At 35.3% G+C, this 19,695-nt stretch overlaps 1 protein-coding gene and 1 long non-coding RNA gene across 45 annotated transcripts in view; one reads left to right on the plus strand and one right to left on the minus strand.

The window, feature by feature from the left end:
- Positions 1-19,695, plus strand: part of Shot (dystonin-like protein short stop) — a 122,226-nt gene that overhangs the window by 53,395 nt on the left and 49,136 nt on the right. For 29 of the 44 annotated variants that reach the window (XR_014436498.1, XM_083087450.1, XM_083087455.1 and 26 more), the window contains 7 exons: positions 14,380-14,659; positions 15,326-15,776; positions 15,848-16,105; positions 16,892-17,465; positions 17,653-17,676; positions 17,872-18,342; positions 18,431-19,636. Coding sequence is in view for 43 of the 44 variants with exons in the window: in XM_083087450.1 (XP_082943576.1) it covers positions 14,380-14,659; positions 15,326-15,776; positions 15,848-16,105; positions 16,892-17,465; positions 17,653-17,676; positions 17,872-18,342; positions 18,431-19,636 (3,264 nt within the window). In the remaining variant the exon portion in view is untranslated. Of the gene's footprint in view, positions 1-7,806; positions 8,298-8,678; positions 8,949-10,577; positions 10,802-14,379; positions 14,660-15,325; positions 15,777-15,847; positions 16,106-16,891; positions 17,466-17,652; positions 17,677-17,871; positions 18,343-18,430; positions 19,637-19,695 lie in introns of those variants that run through there. The other 15 variants (XM_083087459.1, XM_083087467.1, XM_083087482.1 and 12 more) reach the window with 5 other exon arrangements.
- LOC145964553 (uncharacterized) lies at positions 2,441-4,384 on the minus strand. Its single transcript, XR_014436504.1, has 4 exons — positions 3,833-4,384; positions 3,446-3,747; positions 2,899-3,228; positions 2,441-2,739 (listed from the first exon to the last, which is right to left on the minus strand). It is a non-coding gene; the product is annotated as an uncharacterized LOC145964553 (long non-coding RNA).

Consider the following 19,695-nt stretch of genomic DNA (forward strand, 5'->3'; position numbering starts at 1 on the left):
AGGAGCCGCAAAAAAGTTGAGCGAAGGCGCGAACCGAGTAACCGAGTTACGCGAGCGATATAAAGACGACTAGTGTTTGCTCTTCCCGATGGCGCCTGCAGAAAATTGCGGTGCAGGAAGAAAATTACATGTCAGAAATTCCAGATATAAATTCGAAATACGCAAGGAATGATGGCTTGCATCTCTGTGTTTTTTGTATCTTTTTTTGTGGCTTTTTTTGCCTGCGTTTTACTCATCTTTCTGCATCTCCCTCACTAGACGCATTTGGTGCTAATTGAAAGGAAGAGTATTTTACAACGAGGTCTCTTAGTTTGTATTTTATCCGAAACATATACGCTTTCCTTTCTTTGTTAATCAGAGCGCTTCATAATAAGTGTAGAAAAGATTTTAATGTTCGAAGAGCGTATTTTTTGAGAATATATTATATGAAAAAATTATTATATAATCTCTTTAATTTTGTATGGCTATCAATATCAGGGTAAATAAATCCGTATCTATCGATCCGATTATATCAATGAACCGCAAAAAACGTAGTTTTATGTTTAATCTTAACGCCATAAGTAGTTCACCCTTCTAATAGTGAATTTTCTTTTCTTTTGCGCCGCAGAGATGGCGACGCAAGGTAAGTCGATCATTTGCATCCCCTAAAATGATCATCATCTTGAGATGTGTAGATGATGTGTTTGGGAACCAAAGTGGTTACGCAATCGCGTACAATTATGCGTTATTTTCTGCTTTACCGACGATTTGCCAAGACGATCGCTTCGTTAAACACAGATGGCTCGTACAGGTAGTTACACCTGAATTACGAATGAATGAGCTCTCGGTTCTCCACTTGGTTCTCACCTGAATGCCCACTCTTGTACAAATTCATTCACGAAGAAAATTCTTTTTATATGTGCGAACTTGAATTATTTATATCATTTCATTATCTCTATTTTACTCAGAGTTCACGAATTATTGAGAAATATATATTTCTTTTCTCAAAATATATATTCAAATTTGGGAAATTTAATTTAAGGATCTAGTTTATAGCACTATGAAAAATTTTTAGAATTTTTTTTTGAAGAATATTGAAAATTAAATTTCTAAATATTAGAAATTAAATTCTTTTAACGTTTTTTATTTTAAAATTAGATATTTCTCAATTTTGCTGAAATTTTCTTATCTCTTGAAGATCAGAATATTAAATATTAACAGAGAATTACGTTTGAATTACATCGAGCGAATAAATGAACTCTCAGTTTTTTTCCATTTTATTTCCATTTGAATGGCCACAATCAAGTCCTATACAGATTCATTCATGAATAAAGAAAATCCCATTAATATCCCGTGCGTATTTAAATTGTTTCATTATCTCTATTTCACTCAGTGTTCATGAATTATTGAATTATATTTTCTTTCAATATTCGGAATTGGAGGATTTGAGAGCCCAGTCTCTAACCTAATAATATGCAAAAATTGATTTTTAAGAAATTAATATTTTTGAAGTTTTTTATTTAAAAATTATAGATATTTAAATTTTATTGAAATTTTTTTATTTCTTTTGAATGACAGAAATATAATATTAAATATTAATTTTTTAATTCTAATTAGGTTCAATATCTAAAAAATATCGTACGAAATATAGTATATAAAATTAGATCGAGTTTTTTCATCTTAAATACGAGGAGCATGTCGGATGATCGTTTTTAAACATATTGTGCGCAGAGGTTCGTATTGATTAAAAAAAGGCTAAATATTCAAGATGTAAAATTACTGACTGCTTAAACATCAATAAAAATACATGTAAAATGCTAAAAAGACCAATTTTTAATATTTACAAAAAATTCTAAAAATCATCAATTTTTCATGCTGCTAGAGTAGATTGGACTTTTAATCTTCGAATGTAAACACTCTCCTAGAAAATCTGGCATTTTCAAGGATTTTTTTTATATTTGGGAAAATTAGGAAAAATTGTCATGGAATTTTATTGGGACTCAGGGAATTTAAAAAAAAAATTCTTTCTTTGATCATTTTGTTCTATTATAAGCAATCCGCTGATAATTCAAATTGTGAATTAGATGTTTAAAACATATATATATTCACTGTCTTAACAAAATATTGAATATGCAATAAACATACTTTATAATTTCTAATGATAAAAAAATGAAAATATTATGTAGTGAAAAATATTTTACAAATATTATTCAATTTTTTTTCAGTTGCACAAATCTGATTTGAAACTTAAGTAGCTTTTTTCTCCGTATCAGTTAAAAATATTAGAAAGCGTATACAATAAAAAACTTAATTTAGAAAGAATTTAGAAAGAACTTTTAGACTTATTTTGAACTAAAAAATTTTTATTTAGAATTTTGAACAAAAATATCTAGAAAATCAGAGAATTTCAAGAAGTTTCTTTAGGAAATTTGAGTAGTATTCTGAGAAAATATTGTCTAGATTTTATTGAGTAGAATTATTTACTTGTTTAAAAATATATATAAGATAATAAATATCTTTCCTGATAAAGTAGACGCAATGTATAACGTGACTAGCATTATATACTTGCATTATCTGTCAACTGATGTTGCGAAGTATTTCTGTGGTTAAAATAAAAGCAGGATTTATTATGCCGACGGTTTTTCTCCCTGGCCCCGTGCCAATGTCCTTTTTATCGAAGATCTCGGAGATGGAGTTTGTGCCATGAATATTAAGAGCTCACCTTGCTAATTTTCACATGTCTAAGTTGTGGCCTCCGATCTGTGCAGCGACACGATTCATTGTGAACGTAATTATGTATATATATGTAGTAGGATACTTTGTGACTGAATCGAGCTATTCAAGGTTTTTTAATGAGGAAAACTCGATTTAACTTATTTGAAAGAGAGTTGCGATAATTTCAACACACGTTGTACTTACGTGCTGTTGGTCGTACGCAAGTGCGTATAAGCGCGATGTTTTGCTCGGCAATAAATTTGCGTGGGTGGAATTGGCAATAAAACGATCGTTGGAAAAAAAACATCGAGGCGCAATATTAAGTTCCGCAGGGTAGATGCAGTTGAAGGCCTTCGCTAATCAATTGTGCAATTTATCCATCGCCTCGAGGTTCGTCATTTCCGATAAATATAATTTTGCTATAGATGCAAATTTTTTCCTTCACTGTTTCGTCTCGAAAATTGTACTTTTTACGCACCTTTATCTTGTGAAATATTTCCTTCCTTCTTAGTGAGAAATATTAAGAATTTTGCTCTGGAAAGTTATATTTTCCGTTTAATAATTATCTGATAAAGAATTTTTGATATCTCAGATTTTTTATTTTATTATTTTATTATTTTTTTTTTTTTTTCAAGAATAAAAATATTCGCGATAAAACTTAATAGTCTCGTTTCATGGCGCTCTCTTAAATAACACCTTTATATGCGCTGAATGTTTCGATGATGACGCTATTACGAGTGACATCATTCACCTGTGTGCGAAATCATTCAGGGTCCGTAAGTACAGGTTTCTTCGATGCTGGTTACGAGTTTCACTCTCTTTCACGCGAGGGAAGGCTTGTCTGGGATCGTTGCCATTGATTTCCAAGGAGACGACATTCACACATATACGTCGTAACTGCATGGGACTGTTTATTCAGAATTTTTGACTACCGATTGATGGTGTAATCTTTAATTTATCTTAACGACCTGTTTATCTTAACGAACGAATGAGAGTGAAAGTTGGACCGACACTCACACACATTGCAGAGATTTAATATTGACGTTACATATTCTAGTAATGTGTAAATAATTCGTATTAATATTATATATTCCGATAGCGTACATATACAATAGCTGTATTATTTAAATTTAAATACCTTGTTTGCTTATTTATGAGCTTTTCCCGATGTCATTATTGTTGGGGAGAAATTGTTCATTGTATTCGTCCGTTGTTACTTTCTTATTTCTTAATTTGATTGTGTAAAAGAGGTATACCCGTCTAAGTCATGGTGCACGTACACGATGCACTGTGCACATTACAGCTGAATTATATTCCATCTTTGCACCAAAGGCAACGAATTAGCGTACCCACAACGGCAGAAGCCACGACGGAACAAATCAAGTGGCCTCGGGCGATGACTTCATATCCGCCTTGTGATCGTTGCAATTAACATAAAGCTTTACAATTATCATTTTTATATTGCAACTGATGCAAAAATTCGATATGGCCGAATATTATTTGATGATTTTGTGAAAAAGTGCATTACAACATTCATTTAATTGTCTGTCAAAATATTTATATGCGATTGAAGAGAGACACTTTGCATATTCTCGATTAAGATTGACACGTCAAAACACGTGTCACTTTTATCAAGAATGTAGAAAGTCTTGAATTTAAATGTCAAAATTTCCGGAAATTAATAGATAAACTAAGAACAAAAGTCTTTTAGAGATTTCTCATTTTTGCTTCATTTTAGAGAAAATCAGAAAAAATGTTTTATTTTTTTCATTTATTTATTATTATTTATTTATTTATTTATTCATATTGTAATTTCCTTAATGAAGATACTATTCAAAATGTATAAATGTATAAACATAAACAAATTAAATTAAAATAAACAGGGTACAATAATTTCACGTATTTATTTACAATTCTCTAATTTTCTTTCAGAAGAATTTTAATTTTCACTCTCTTAATTTTATACTCTACAATTTTCATTTTATATTATATTTTCCTTCATAAACCTAATAATTTTAACATCATTTTATATTTCTTATTAAAAACTTTTTTTGTTTGTTTTTTGCGATTTTTTTTAAAACGAAATAAAACCGACCAAATCTTTAAAGGACATTTTTCTTAGTTTCCCACACACACGAAATTAATATTTAGATTCGATATCCTGTATAATAAATTGCAGAATAATTTCCAATATTAATTTAATATTGGAAATTATTCTGCAATTTATTATACATCCAATATTAATTAATTGGAATAATTTCCAATCAATCGCTATAATTTTGACTTATTTTTTTATTTTTATTTACCGAGCTTTCTCGTTCGCTGCTACTTATCATTTTTTCCCTGGGATCCTTTTTTTCCGAGGACCCACCAGGGGCCATTGACCTTATTCCTAAGTGCCGGCACGCGTATAAATTTGCAATGAAAGCTCGATTGTGCGCCGTATCGGTCGGAATCGGCGCGTGTACATCAGCGTCTGAGAATTCTGATTCTCGCTTCCGCATTTGTTTCTAATCATCTTAGTTGACTAGTCGGATTAATCTAATATTAATGAAATATCTAATCATGTAGAAGATTTTTTTTCTCTCTTTCCCCCTCTCTCTCTCTATATATATATAGAGACATGTCCCCCTTTCATGCGATATAAATCTTGTAAGATACTTTATTACAAATAATTTATACATGCGTGTGTCGCGTATCCTGGTTCGATAGATGCAGGACACTCCCCTCAGGATAGGAAGAGAATAAAAAGCTGCACAAGTAGGTTGCCTTTCCTTCCTAAAGAAAGGTTGTTTGTACTCGATACAATATCTGTGGTATTTTAAAGAAAACGACAGGATGAGATATCTCCATCGCAATTAGTCTCTGAGCTCGAAATAGTTGGCGATGCAAAATTGGATCGTGGGATTAAAACTTGCTTCCGCAGTTACGATAAAAATCGAGGAAAATTAACGAGAAGAAGTAAATTATCGAGGAAGTCTCTTTTTTTACTGCCAGCAATTACGACATCGATTTTCCATTATCCTATTATCTCAATCGTCCTCGAGCATAAAAGGGAGGAGGGAGGGGATCTACGTAATTATCTCATTCGGATCAACATTACCGCGTTTGGTCCAGAATCAAAAGCGTATCGATGTCAATTTACGATTTATTGATCTTAATTCGCCACGCAATTTATTAGCATAAAGACTTTGCTCGTTACATTTCTAAGCACTTACAATCGATTCGGAATGTGCGGCCCAAAACAGGGACCCACGCCTCTTTCCAAAAACGACGAGATTGTTTGCTCGTTAGAAATCCTACGTATCAGCTGATGCAAATGACATTTGCATCAGGAGTATACTTCAAGTTTCCGCATAGAGTATCTAGAATATCTGCATATTTTGTGTCGAGTTAATTATACGTAATAAGACGTTTTTGCGACGTGTTATTTTCTTGCGAATCTTAAACAACTCACGTTAAAAGACATCTTAAAACATCTCTGGAATATCTTCATCTGTGGAATAGTCTTGCATTTTTTGACTACTTTAAAAAGCAGCTACAGAGATATCTAACGATTTTTGTTTTCGTTTATGCGAACAGTATATCTTGCGTTTGATTCTCATGGCCCTCTTCTATTTTCATACTCTTATCGTTATCATAATTGTATTTATTAACGCGGCGCTTATCAGACGTCCACCGAACTCGAGCTCTCTTGGCTCGTGATGTCACCAAGACGCAAGGATCGCTCGCTCCGCTTCCTTTTTAGGCCTGTCGCGAAGGAATCTCGGTCTTTATCAAGGTCGCGTTCCCGATCGTGGCTCGACCTTGATATCGAGATAACCAACGCCACCGCTCACGCGTGAATTATGCACGGTACCGTTCGAGACCCTGACGGAATGTCGTGGGTCGCGGAAAAATATGTGTATACATGTAACTCGCGCGCGTGTTTGCACGTCGGTGGAACGCGAAATCTCTAGAAAAGGAAAAGGAGGAAGGACGTGTGCGACGATGACGTCCGGACGACGAGGAGAAGGAGGAAGCTCCGGTGCACGTGAAGTCGATCGATCGAGGACGCATGCGCGATCCAGAAGAGATTGGCTCGATGTACAACGGAGTGCATTAATAACGCAATCTATGATCTCTCTTTCGCTGGAAAAATACAATTTCAGGAAATAATATCGTTGAAAGATATTTTTTTGAATTGACGTAAAAATAATTATATACCAAATATACGATAGCAAAAAATGATAGAAGAAGACGTGCAAATTTTAAAAAGATTTTTTAGGATTTCTGTTTCCTAAGAAACGGAGAAACATGAAGAACTTGGAATTTTCAAGGATTTTTTGATATTTAGAAAAATTAGGGAATTTTCACGAATTTTTATTGAAATTTAGGAAAATTTTTTAAAAAATAATTTTCCTTTTGATAATTTTGCTTACATATTATAATGGCAATTGGCCAAATTGTGAATTATATAAAAGTAATTAAATATTAAAATATTTGAAATATATATTATAAATATATATTTATCTATCTTTGTTTATATAATTAATATCTTACAAAATATAGAATATATTTTTTATTGAAATATTTAATAATAAAAAAGTTTATCTTAAGAAAGCTACCTATTTAATTTTTCGAATACATTTTTAAATTTAATATTCATTAATATTAAGTAGCATTTTATTTTTTTTATATGAGTGAAAAGCATTAGAGAACGCATACAATAAAAGACTTGCATGCAAAAAATCTCTAGAAAAATTCTCTTTACCTAGAATGTTGAATAAAAAAAATCTGGAAGAATTCATCAGGGAATTTTCAAGGAATTTTTTTACAAATTTTGAGTAGACGCTCTATTTTTTTCACTTTTTTAAATATTGATATCAGAATAATCTGGTCAAAATAAAGAGAAAAAAAACAATGATTGTAAATTCATTCTCAATCAGTGACATACGTAAAGGGGGGACAGGAGGGCGATAAAGGCATCGCATGGTGCGCTACGCGACGAGGTGCGGCGAAGCGCGAGGTAACGCCAGGTGGGTGGGTGGTGATGGCAAAAAGGTGGGAGAGCAGAGGTGCCGGCGGTGAGGAGAGGGGGAGAGACGTCTCTCACCTGTGCGCATTTCGTTGGCCTACTCTCGCCACGACGGCCGGATGCTACGCGGCGATCGTCCGGCTCGTCGCGCATAGAGTCTACTCGTCCGTCGTCAGTCAGATCATTTTCAATCATCGTCGTAGCCGTCGTCGTTGCCTTTTCGTCCTCGTTAGTGCTCGCGGTTTCGCGTCGCGCGTGGTCAGGTGTCAGTTCGCTTCAGTTTAGGTGGTTCACGAGGGACGATGACGAGTGCGCGCCGACCATCTTTCGCGGGTCCGTGTCGTCCAAGAGAAAGATAGAGAGAGGCTGAACTGTCATAACATTCGCACCAGTCTGTTTCGCTGTCTCTAACCGGCGCGGTTCCGCTTTACGACGCCCGGTGCCTGGTTAACGTGCCGGCGCGAACGAGCTACAGTTACTCGACTCTGCCGGGATCACCGGCGAGGTGCTATTAAGAGTGACTACATTTTTATGACTGTTGAAAATGCTCCAAAATGGTCTCAGAAGATTGCTATAGAGGCGAAAGGTATCACCTTGACTGTAGCTCGTATTCTTCGGTTCGTTCCAGGCGTCGATTTTCCCTTGATTCCAAACGTCAAAAAATAATCTTTGATCTTCTCGTCACATGTTTGAATTAGAATGTAGCTCCTTGATTTTTATTCTACGTCAACATTGGGCAAAAAGTTGAAAGTCATACTTAGGCGATAAAAAAGTATACGAGCTAATGATACTTTGTTATTATCACTAACTATTGTTACATGATGTTTGAACGTAATCCTGGCAAATACTGGGTTCCATTTAATTAAACGCGGCCCGACATGGTATTCAAAGGAAAATACAAACAGCGAGCAGCCTGGTGCGAGCGATGGTGTTGTGTATCGCGTATGTAAATGAAGCAATTGTGTAGCTCGGGGACGAGTCGCGGTTTGAACGACTCTCGGTCCGAGGAGAAAGGGCAAGAGGAGAGAGATAAGCACGTGCGGGCGATACTCGTCTCGTGATCGACGAAAAAAAATGTCCATCTATCGATTCAGCAAGGGAGGCAGACTGTTCGTGCAAGGCACGAGGGAGGACGACAATCGTGACGTTGGCGTTTCACCCAGTCCAACGGGATCGCGCTCCGCCGACGATCTGCGAGCTGTGCACACGAAGCGCCGATTGTCTACCGAGGTCTTAGGTAGAGTTTCGAAATCGAGGAGGAACAGGGAAAGGATTCGTGTTGACGATTCGCGCTGACAGGAACGCTCTAGGAAAGAGACTCGGCTGGATTCCTCGGAGGAATCGTGACTATTTTGCGAGTACTAATTAGCAATTAGCTCAAAAGTAATCTCTCTGAGAATGATCGTTATCTTCGATTAATTGGTCTTTACCGAGACAATGAGAAATTATGAAGAGGGGTATAAACACAATTAAGACCGCTTGTTTTTTTCGCGATGAGAAGACTCAACCAAATTTATTTTTATAATAAAATAAATATGAAAATAAATATATAATGAAGAGGAATATATAATAAATAAATATAATGAAGGGAGAGGGATAAAAATATTGCAATATGATATATGAAATTTTCAATGGAATTACGCACTTCCGATTTAAATTACTGCAACAGTGTCCGATATATCGATATACTTGGTGTGTAATGGTTTTCTCCAATGTTTCTGTGGGATCTTTTCTCAACGAGGTGTAATGAGCTGTTACATCACCGTGACTTAAAGAAGCACGTCTACCTCACTCGGCTAAATTCAATTGCTGTTTACCGTATTTTGCGAAGTTAAATGGAGATAATTTTCTTACTGGATAAAGATAGACCAAGACACACCTGTAAGGTTGCACAAGATTCAAAGACAATATTCGTAAAAGTATTGTTATTGAACATTTTCGAAAACTTAAATCTTGTTTTGTGTTCGAATTAAACTTTATAGGAAAAATAAAAATCGTTGCATTGCATTATCTTGTTTCGATTTTATTAACAATTTTTATCTAATATTGAACAATTGTTTAAAATAATATTTAATCTAATCTTTAATATATAATAATTTAAGATAATTACTACTATTTGTCATTCGTTTATTTCCCACACAAAATACTTTACGTATTCGTTATCTTTACGAAAAGGCAGTTGCATACAAATGCCATGCCAGAATGCAAATGCGGTTCACATACATAATTAGAGAATTGCATACATGTGCTGTACGCAAAGATTTGTATTCCTAAATAATTATGAAAAAATATTATATTATTTATTTTATATTATTTTATATTATTTATTTTGTATTAATTGCTTTTAAATTTATTAAATTAAATAAATTTATAGAGAGAGATTTATTATTTATTTTAATTAAATACATTTAATTAAATAAGTAATAAATATTTTTATATATAAATAAAATTGTTTTTATATTGATATAAATGTTTTTATTTAATAAATTTTTTAAAATTCGTACAATATAATGATTGTCCTCATTTCTAATTTACAAATATAAATATTAACTTTTTTTAAAAATCAATAATCTTGACAGACAAGACCAATAATCCTAGTCTTGATATCCTAGTCTCGTCAATTAATTAAAAATTTTGTCTTGGTATCTCGTGCAATCTTACCAATAGATATTGATGATATTGCGAACACAACTCAGGAAAATTGGAAAATAAGCAGTTGTAGGCACATTTGTGCCTCGATGTTCGACAGCGATCGCTTAAAGTCAGCGCATCGTCAAACGAATCCTCTTCCAAGCTCGATCGAGCGCGAAACTGTTGCTCGGCTCAACGGTTCGTCTCTCGAACGATCGTTCTCGCTCGCTCGCAGGTTCGTCGATCGAATCGACGAAGACGTCGAGACGAGGTGAGAACGGCACAAAACGCATCGTCACTCGCATCGTTCGTAAAACGACGACTCTTACGCGCGGCGAGGAGCGCAGCGTCGCCGAGGACCTGACGAAACGCGCTCATCCGAGGTACCTCCAGGAAGCCGCCAGTCTGTCGACGACGGCCATAACTCGACATGCTCCAACGAAACCGAAAACTGTCCGGGTAAGCGATTATTATCGCGGAAAATTGTCGAGAGGTTCTTCTATTAATATTTACTAGATACAGTGTATTTTATTTAAGTGTATACATTCAGTTATTTTTTTTTTAATAATGAAGTTAGTATAAAAAATATTTCGAATAAAAGTTATTAGTTTAAGAAAATCGATCTTATCCTTAACATGCAACTTACATGAAAATTTATTTTAATTGTCTATGATAGTTATATTTTTTTCAAGAGAATAATACAGCTATTTTACTTATTTATTAATTTTTATTTATGCATATTATCGAATATGCCATAAAGTATTTTATAAAATTACAATAAATAGGTATATTATTCCATTGAAAAAATAAAACTGTCACGGAAAACAAAAAAATAATTTAAAATTTTTGTTTAAGATACACATTTATTATAATCTTAAAAAAATAAAATATAAATGATAAAATAATATCTATGTAAATCTTAAACAAAATAACTTCTATTCAAATACATTTTATAATTTTATTATTTAAAGAAAATAACTGAGTGTATACATTTAAATCAAACACTGTATTCGATCGAGAAGGCTGGTATTACAACAATTGACAATTTCGATGTAATTATTAGAGATATCCTCTGAGCAAGTACCTATATCTGGTGAGCGTAGCTGAAAGTAAGGCAAGCGTGATAATTTTTCCATGAACATTGCAGAGAGCTGGGAAAAGGAACTCGTCTCGTAAAAATGCCCGACTTAAACGCTCTCCCAAAAGAAACACTCTCTCTCGTAACGGACGCGTCGCCTTAATTAGGATTGGAACGCTTACCGCGTTAGCTCTATTACCGTTCTGCTCTTAATCCGTTATTTCGCTTCTGCGAAATTAACACTCGGCGAGAGATACATTATTTTCATCGCATCACTCAATCTGGACGAACGCGATGTTAATTGTAGCGGCGCATGAACAACGAAAGTCGGCGAAAATGTGGTTTCTACTTATTTGTCGATAACTGCTTTTGACGTTACTCAACATGAGATCCACGAGGATCAAGTTTAGAAGACACGGTAGCCAATTTCGTTGAAAGTGTGGTCACTTATGGCAACCGACATACTATAAATCAGGGTCTATCCCTTGGAATTCTCAGGGATTTCTTGCGCACCTGGAGAAATCAGGGAATTCTCATGGAATTTTATTGGGACTCGGGAAATTTCTTAAAGAAATTTCTCCTTGATAATTTTCCTCTCATATTATAAGCAATCGACAAGCCAATGAATGAATTGTAATGTTTAAAATTATAAATACATGTTACTATAAATTATTATAATTATAATATAAATATATATTTATTTTTGTTTATATATTTTTAACAAAATATTTTAATCAAATATGCAATATATATTCTTCGTAATTTTTAGTGATAAAAATGTGAAAATGTTATGCAGATGAAAAATGTTTATCTTACGAAAGTTATTCACTTTTTACTACGTTAATTTAGTGCTTAATTTAACACAAATTTAGCACTTAAAAGGCTCTGTTTTTTTTCGATGAGGGAAAAGCATTGAAAAACGCGATAAAAAAACTTATTTAGAAGAAGCTGCACCAAGAAATATTGAAAATATTCTTTTTACCTGGAATTTTGAACAAAAATACCTGGAAAATCAGGGAATTTTTTCACAAGATTCGAGTAGACACCCCGTAAATGAAATTACCTCGACGATCGAAGAGTTTGCATCAGCATCCCTCTGCAACCTGTTGCTGCGAATTGCGTAGGTTGGGGAAACAGATGGCACAGGCCGGCTGTGGTCATTCGAATAACGCATATCTCACACGCGCAAACGCGAGAAACTGTGATGACCCGAATACTAACATCGACCTTTATCAATGCCAATAGCAGCGACAGTCTCAAATGGACGCGATTTCAATTTCAGTCAGTCGCTACCAATGTCAAGTCTATTGCCAACGATATTTGTCTCTATTATTTCATTACTTGAGCGAGTTTGGTAATCAGCCAGGCGGTCAAGTGCTCTTTCATCGTTTAATAAGTTCATAGTAAAAACATTTCCGAGAATTTTATAAGAGGAATCTGATACAGATTAATTTATAAATTTATTCCATCATCTCCAAGAGCTTTCATAGGAGAGAAAATTCCTTTTCATTCATTCATTCATATCTCTCTCTCTTTCTTTTTCTTTCCCTCGCTCTTTTACATTTATATCAGATTTTTAAATATTTTTTATATGTTTTAAATTCTAGTTGAATGATTTATTTATTTCTCAAGTACTGCTTGTCAAGAGAAAATATTATTACTGAGCTGAAGAAACATGAATGAAACATGGAAGACACGTGGCAAGATAGAAGAAAGCTTGTCCTGTTTCTCCTTGTTTTACATCCTGAGAACGGAAATTTTGTTGCGCTATTATTAAAACACAACGCATGTTTTAAAGATTTTATTCTTCCATCGAAGAGAGAATACCATGAATGTTTTTATCGTTTTCTGTTTTCACGTGCATTAAAATGTGAGCAAGATAATAGCGTTGGTTCAATGAACGCAAGCGAGAGATACGCCTTAGGTAATAATAATACGTAATTTCTGATAATCGATGAGTATGTAACTCGGGAAAATACAGGAAGGAGATGTATATAGGTACGATGTAACGCATGTATATATGTGATAAGATAACTCCTGACGTTAAAAATAAAGAAAGACGTGAGAAACTGAACTATTCTAATACACATAATAATTCACGCATTCAAGTGAGAGCCGTTTTTTGAAATTATTTTGCTCCATACATATATATGTATATGTATGTATTTTTACATTTTAATAAATTTAAAATAAATATAAAATTAAAATTTAATTACATTTAATTAAAATCGTACGATTAAAGTCGTGACCAATTTCCTCGGCGCCGGCCGCTTAGCAAAATGTCAATAGTTCTTGAAAGGTTGCAGCGTTCAGTTTCTATTAATGTCAAACTCGAAATTGTAATTATGGAAGATTACGAATGCATTTAACGATTTCATGCTTGATAATTTTTAATTAAACCACTAGTGCGTTCTCTAATGCAATATTAAATGTCCATCGAATATTTATCAAAGATTTCTAGAGATTACTATTTTTTAAAAAAGCCTTTATGAACATTTATAGCATATATTTTATTCAATTCATTCTTTTCTATTTACCTCAAAAATAAAATGATATATTAAAGGAATTAATATATATATATCGATAAAAAATATTTTAAAAAAATTATTATATTAGAGATTACTATTTTTTAAGAAATTAAACATTAATATTTTCAAAGATATTATATTAGTGAGAGAAAATATTATATTAGAATTTTAAAAATATATATTATATTAAAATTTTAAAAATATTATATTAGAGAGAGAAAGAGAAATTATTAGAAATTTTTTCTACTTATCGCAAAAAGAAAATACAAAATGATATATCGGAAGACGAATCAACATATCGATACAAAATATCTATTTCTTAAGGAATTATAATGATATTAAAATAAAAAAAATTATTATATTATACTAATTGTTTTATTATGTCAAGGAACTGAGATTTTATCTTCGACGTCCTTTTCTTCTGTTTACAGATATCGGACATAGTGCACGGTCAGGAACCGAACGTGACAGCGCGCGAGGCTCTTCTGAGATGGGCCCGACGATCGACCGCCCGATACCCCGGCGTCCGGGTGACCGACTTCACCGGTTCCTGGCGCGACGGTTTGGCCTTCAGTGCTCTTCTCCATCGGAATCGACCGGATCTCGTCGATTGGAGAACCGCGCGTTCGAGTCAGCCGCGCGAGCGGCTCGATCGGGTCTTCTACGTCGCCGAGCGCGAGTACGGCGTTACGAGGCTTCTCGATCCAGAAGGTAACGACCGATTAAGCTGTCTTATCGGTTATCTTCGCGAAATCGTCGCACGTCACTCGCCTGTAAATTTGAAGCGGAGAAAGAAGCTTGTTGGAATTTCTCTCATCATTTTGATCGCGTTTCGTTTTGGGCTATTTGTGGCTTCATCTCGCTAAGAAGAGACCTTTCACGATGCAGCCCCACCTGTCGTATCTTCTCTACGTATGCATGCGTGAGGTATAGTTTCCGTGCGGATGGAACGTGGTGGTGGTGCACGTTCTTTCTGGTCACGGTACCTGACCAGAATCGCTTCCGGTCTCGGCTCGTATACCGTAACGTCGCGCCATCGGCAGTCGTCGTAATTATGCTTTCTATATACTTGGCTCTCGTAGATACATATATGTATCTGACATTGGTCAGGTTGCAAGGAAAAGCGAAACAGAATCCACAAATAGATAGTATATCCATAATTCAATATGGCTTACTACGACATTTATTCCGTAGATAGATAACATCTATTGCTCTTTAATGGTCTTTTAAATGTGTCGGTTTTATCCTTGATAACAAAATTACTTCAAGATGTAAAACTGAAAAGACGAGTCTCACATTTAACAATGATTTCCGAAAATGTTGATCGGACATAATTGATCAAGTTTGTCTTCTAATTATGCGAACACTTGTACACAGATGTTGATACCCCCGAGCCGGATGAGAAGTCCTTGATAACGTACATCTCTTCGCTCTACGACGTGTTCCCGGAGCCGCCGGCCATTCACCCTCTGTACGACGCCGAAGCGCAAAGACGATCCGCGGAGTATCGCGAGCTCGCGAGCTCGCTACACATGTGGATCCGCGAGAAAATGGCTCTTATGCAGGAGCGATCTTTCCCGCCTACTCTGATCGAGATGAAGAAACTGGCAGCGGACAGTACCAAGTTCAAGAACGAGGAGGTACCACCGCGATACAGGGACAAACAGAGATTGACGTATATCTTTAGAGACCTGCAAAAGTACTTTGAGGCGGTGGGTGAAGTGGACATGGAACCGGAACTGCATATTGATGTCATAGACAAGAATTGGAATCGCCTGATCATGCTACATCAGGAACGCGAACAGTCTATTATTGACGAAATTAAACGGTACGTACAATTGTAATATTAATTATATATAAATGTATGATGCGTGCTTGATTATGTGTGTTAATTGGCAGCCTTGAGCGTCTGCAACGACTCGCTGAGAAGGTGCATCGCGAGATGAAAACGACCGACAATAGGCTGGAAGAGCTCGAGCGACGTGTAGAGGACGAGGCTCGCAAGCTCGATCGCCTTCATCCTTTGGAAGCGAAACACGCGGTGGACTTGTTGGAACAAGACATACGCAGCACGGAAACCCAGATACAGAATATATTCACCGATGTCCACACCCTTACGGAGGGTAGATACAGTCAGGCGCCCGAGCTTCACAAAAGGTAAAACATTGATGTATATATTTATTTCACACGTGTTATCAAGATCACTCTGAAATATTAATACACAATTAAAATTCATCATCCATTAACTTAGAGATGTAAATAGGAAAAAAAACAAAATGTTTTGTTATAAAATAAAATTTTTTCTTTAAAATTTTGTTTTTTCCAGATATTTAACAACTTATATTTTTATTATTGCAAGATTTTTCAATATTTTTGATTTTCTAGGATAGATTTGAACTAATCATCATTATTTTAAATATAAATTGCATTCCAATTGGCTATATTTATAACTATATAACTATTATTTTGAATTAGGCAAATTCTCTAAAAACAAATATAAAAATTATTTTTACAAGAGATACAAAAACACAGTTTGTAATTTTTAAAAATATAATTTAATCACAATGAAAAAACTAAGTTCTTATATTTTTAATTAATTTTTTTATGAAAGTAATTTTAATGAATTTTTTTGGAAAACATCTTTTTCAACATTTGTTCTTTATTAAAAAAAAATAATAAATTTTTTTACATCTCTAAGTAAACTTATTAGCGCGAAAATCAAGCTGAATTGTGTGCACTTTCCACAATTTTTATATTATTTAAATATTTTCTTGAAAATTTGATAAAATTTCTTTATTACTTTTATGAGAAATTTTTTACCTTTAGATTTATGTTTAGCTAATATATAATATATGCTAAAATAATATTAATTAATATGATAGATAAAATAATATGAATTTATATTTGCCGTTAATAATAAATATATGTTTATCTGGTTTTTAGAGTCCAGAAGCTACATCAAAGATGGGTTGTATTGCGATCACTCTTGCACAGGCGTCTAGTACAACCGCTCTCCGTGGTTTCCTTCCCTGTTGAGGAACGCGTTGTCACAAAACATCGCACAACGGTCCACGAGACGCGATTGGTCGACACCAATCCCCATTTCCGCGCGTTGCACGATTGCATAGATTGGTGTAAGGGCAAACTGAAACATCTGCAAGAAGCGGACTACGGGTCAGATCTGCCTAGCGTGCAAAATGAATTAGACGTACATCAGAGGGAGCACAAGAATATCGATCAGTTCCAGACAAAGGTCGATAAGTGCAAACAGGCGAAGAATAACTTTCACGGTGAAGAGCTCACGTTGTACAGTCAGCATCTTGGCACTCTGCAGAAGCTTTATGACGAGCTTCTTGCCATATCGACTAAAAGACTCTCTGATTTGGACACCCTACATGATTTCATACAATCGGCGACTGGTGAGCTGGTTTGGTTGAACGCTAAGGAAGAAACCGAAGTCACGCGCGATTGGAGCGACAAGAATCTTAATGTACAGAGTATTGAGCAATATTATGAGGTTGGTTGTAAAATAATTTCATTTTTAAAGAAATGATAAAAATGCAATTTTGCAATATTTTTGTAAGCTTTTTAAATATAAGAAATATGTATAATGTTGTTGCATTTATGTCATCTTCACATATTTAACAGTATTTCTTGTTTTGTTAAATTGAATTAATAAATTGGAGACTTTCTTCTTTCTAAAGCGAACGTATGGATCAGGCATAGAGGTAAAGAATATTGAAAAATTATGCACTTATACTTTTTAATCTGGCTTTTTAATCTATACTCTTTAATTATGTTAGATATTATTTCCTTCAATTTTTAATTACAAATTTATTCGGCTCATTTATTCTGAATATAAGTTATATTTTTAAACATTATATATAGATGAATCAGAAATATATATTTTTATTTGCTTGCAGTCTTTGATGAGCGATTTGGAGAGACGCGAGATACAATTTTCGGCAGTGCAAGATCGCGGTGAAGCACTGATTCTTCAACATCATCCCGCGGCGAAAACTATCGAAGCCTACATGTCCGCGATGCAAACTCAATGGGCCTGGCTGCTGCAACTCACACTGTGTCTCGAGGTGCATTTGAGACACGCCGCACAAAACCAGCAATTCTTCAAAGACATTCAACAGACCGAGCAATTGAGTTCCAAACATGACGAAACGTTGAATACCATTTACTCGCAATCTGATTTCTCGTTAGATGAGGGAGAACGACTCTTGAAGGGCATGCAAGAGTTGCGCGAGGAACTCAATAATTGTCACGTTCACGTACAAAGACTTGTGGAGAGAGCAAAGGACATCGTTCCCATGAAGCAACGCAAGCAACCTGTTGTGCGACCGTTACAGGTCACTTGTATCTGTAACTACAAACAAGTCAATGTAAGTATTATTTACAGTATTTCTTAATTCACACACACGAAAGTTAGTGGACTTTGAATATATAATCTTATTTGTATAATTTTTCTAGATGTCCATCGAGAAAGGAGAACAATGCACATTATACGATAATTCTGGCAGGGTAAAGTGGCGCGTGAAAAATTCGCAGGGTGTGGAATCTCCTGTACCGGGTGTCTGCTTTGCGTTACAACCTCCTGATAAGGAAGCATTGGATGCCGCGGAACGATTGAGACGACAATATGATAGAAGCATTGCTCTCTGGCAACGAAAAGAATTGAGACTACGACAAAATATGATATTCGCGACTATCAAAGTGGTCAAGGGTTGGGACTTGCCACAATTTTTAGCAATGGGACAAGATCAACGTACCGTTATCAGAAATGCGCTGAACGAAGACGCGAATAAATTGCTTTCCGAGGGAGACCCGGCAGATCCACAGCTTAGAAGATTGAAACGGGAAATGGCGGATGTCAACCGACTTTTCGACGATTTCGAGAAGCGCGCCAGGGCCGAAGAAGAATCAAAGAATGCAGGCCGCATTTTCAATGAACAAGCGTCTTCGCTTCAGCAGGCGCTTGATGAGGCCGAGAGAGTATTGAACACGCGTATAGCCGCGCCTTTACCTCGAGATCTCGACAGTCTGGAATATCTTGTCTTGCAGCATAAAGATTATGAGCAGAACCTGCAACGTCTAGCTCCAGACGTGGAACAGATACAGCAGACGTTCCGCGGAATTACTTTGAAGACTCCGGCGATGAGGAACAAGCTCGATAACATTACAACCAAATGGAAACACCTGTGGAACCTACATAACTTGTACATTGAACGTTTGAAATGCATCGAGATTGTGCTATCCAGTCTCGAGGAAAATACGACAGCTATCTCCGACTTTGAGATCAAATTAGCCTCTTTTGGCGAACTACCTTCGGACATCAAGGGTCTTCAAACCGTATTGGAGGATCTTATGGTTCTGCAAAACTCTATCGCGCATCAGCAGGTGTCGGTGGATCAACTGAACGAAGATGCGCATAATGCCAGGCGTCTCGTAGAAAAATCGAGACCGAATCATCGTGGTCCGCATGGTGACATGGATAGATTGGACGCTGAGGTTAACAAATTGAACGCACGATGGACAAACGTCTGCGGACAATTGGTAGATAGACTACGAAGTGCCGAAACTGCTTATGGATTGGCACAACAATATCAAAACTCGTATCAGAACGAGGTGGACTTTGTCGACGAGTCGTACGGAAAGCTCGAGTTGGAGAATACGAAGGTAATGTTAGATTCCGACGATAGACTCCGACGATTTATTTTTTCATTCTCTCTCATGTA

The sequence above is a fragment of the Camponotus vicinus genome, unplaced genomic scaffold (genome assembly GCF_025532165.1).
Source record: "Camponotus vicinus isolate PSW18456_S1 unplaced genomic scaffold, iyCamVici1.0 SCAF_13, whole genome shotgun sequence".
Lineage (NCBI taxonomy): Eukaryota > Metazoa > Arthropoda > Insecta > Hymenoptera > Formicidae > Camponotus > Camponotus vicinus.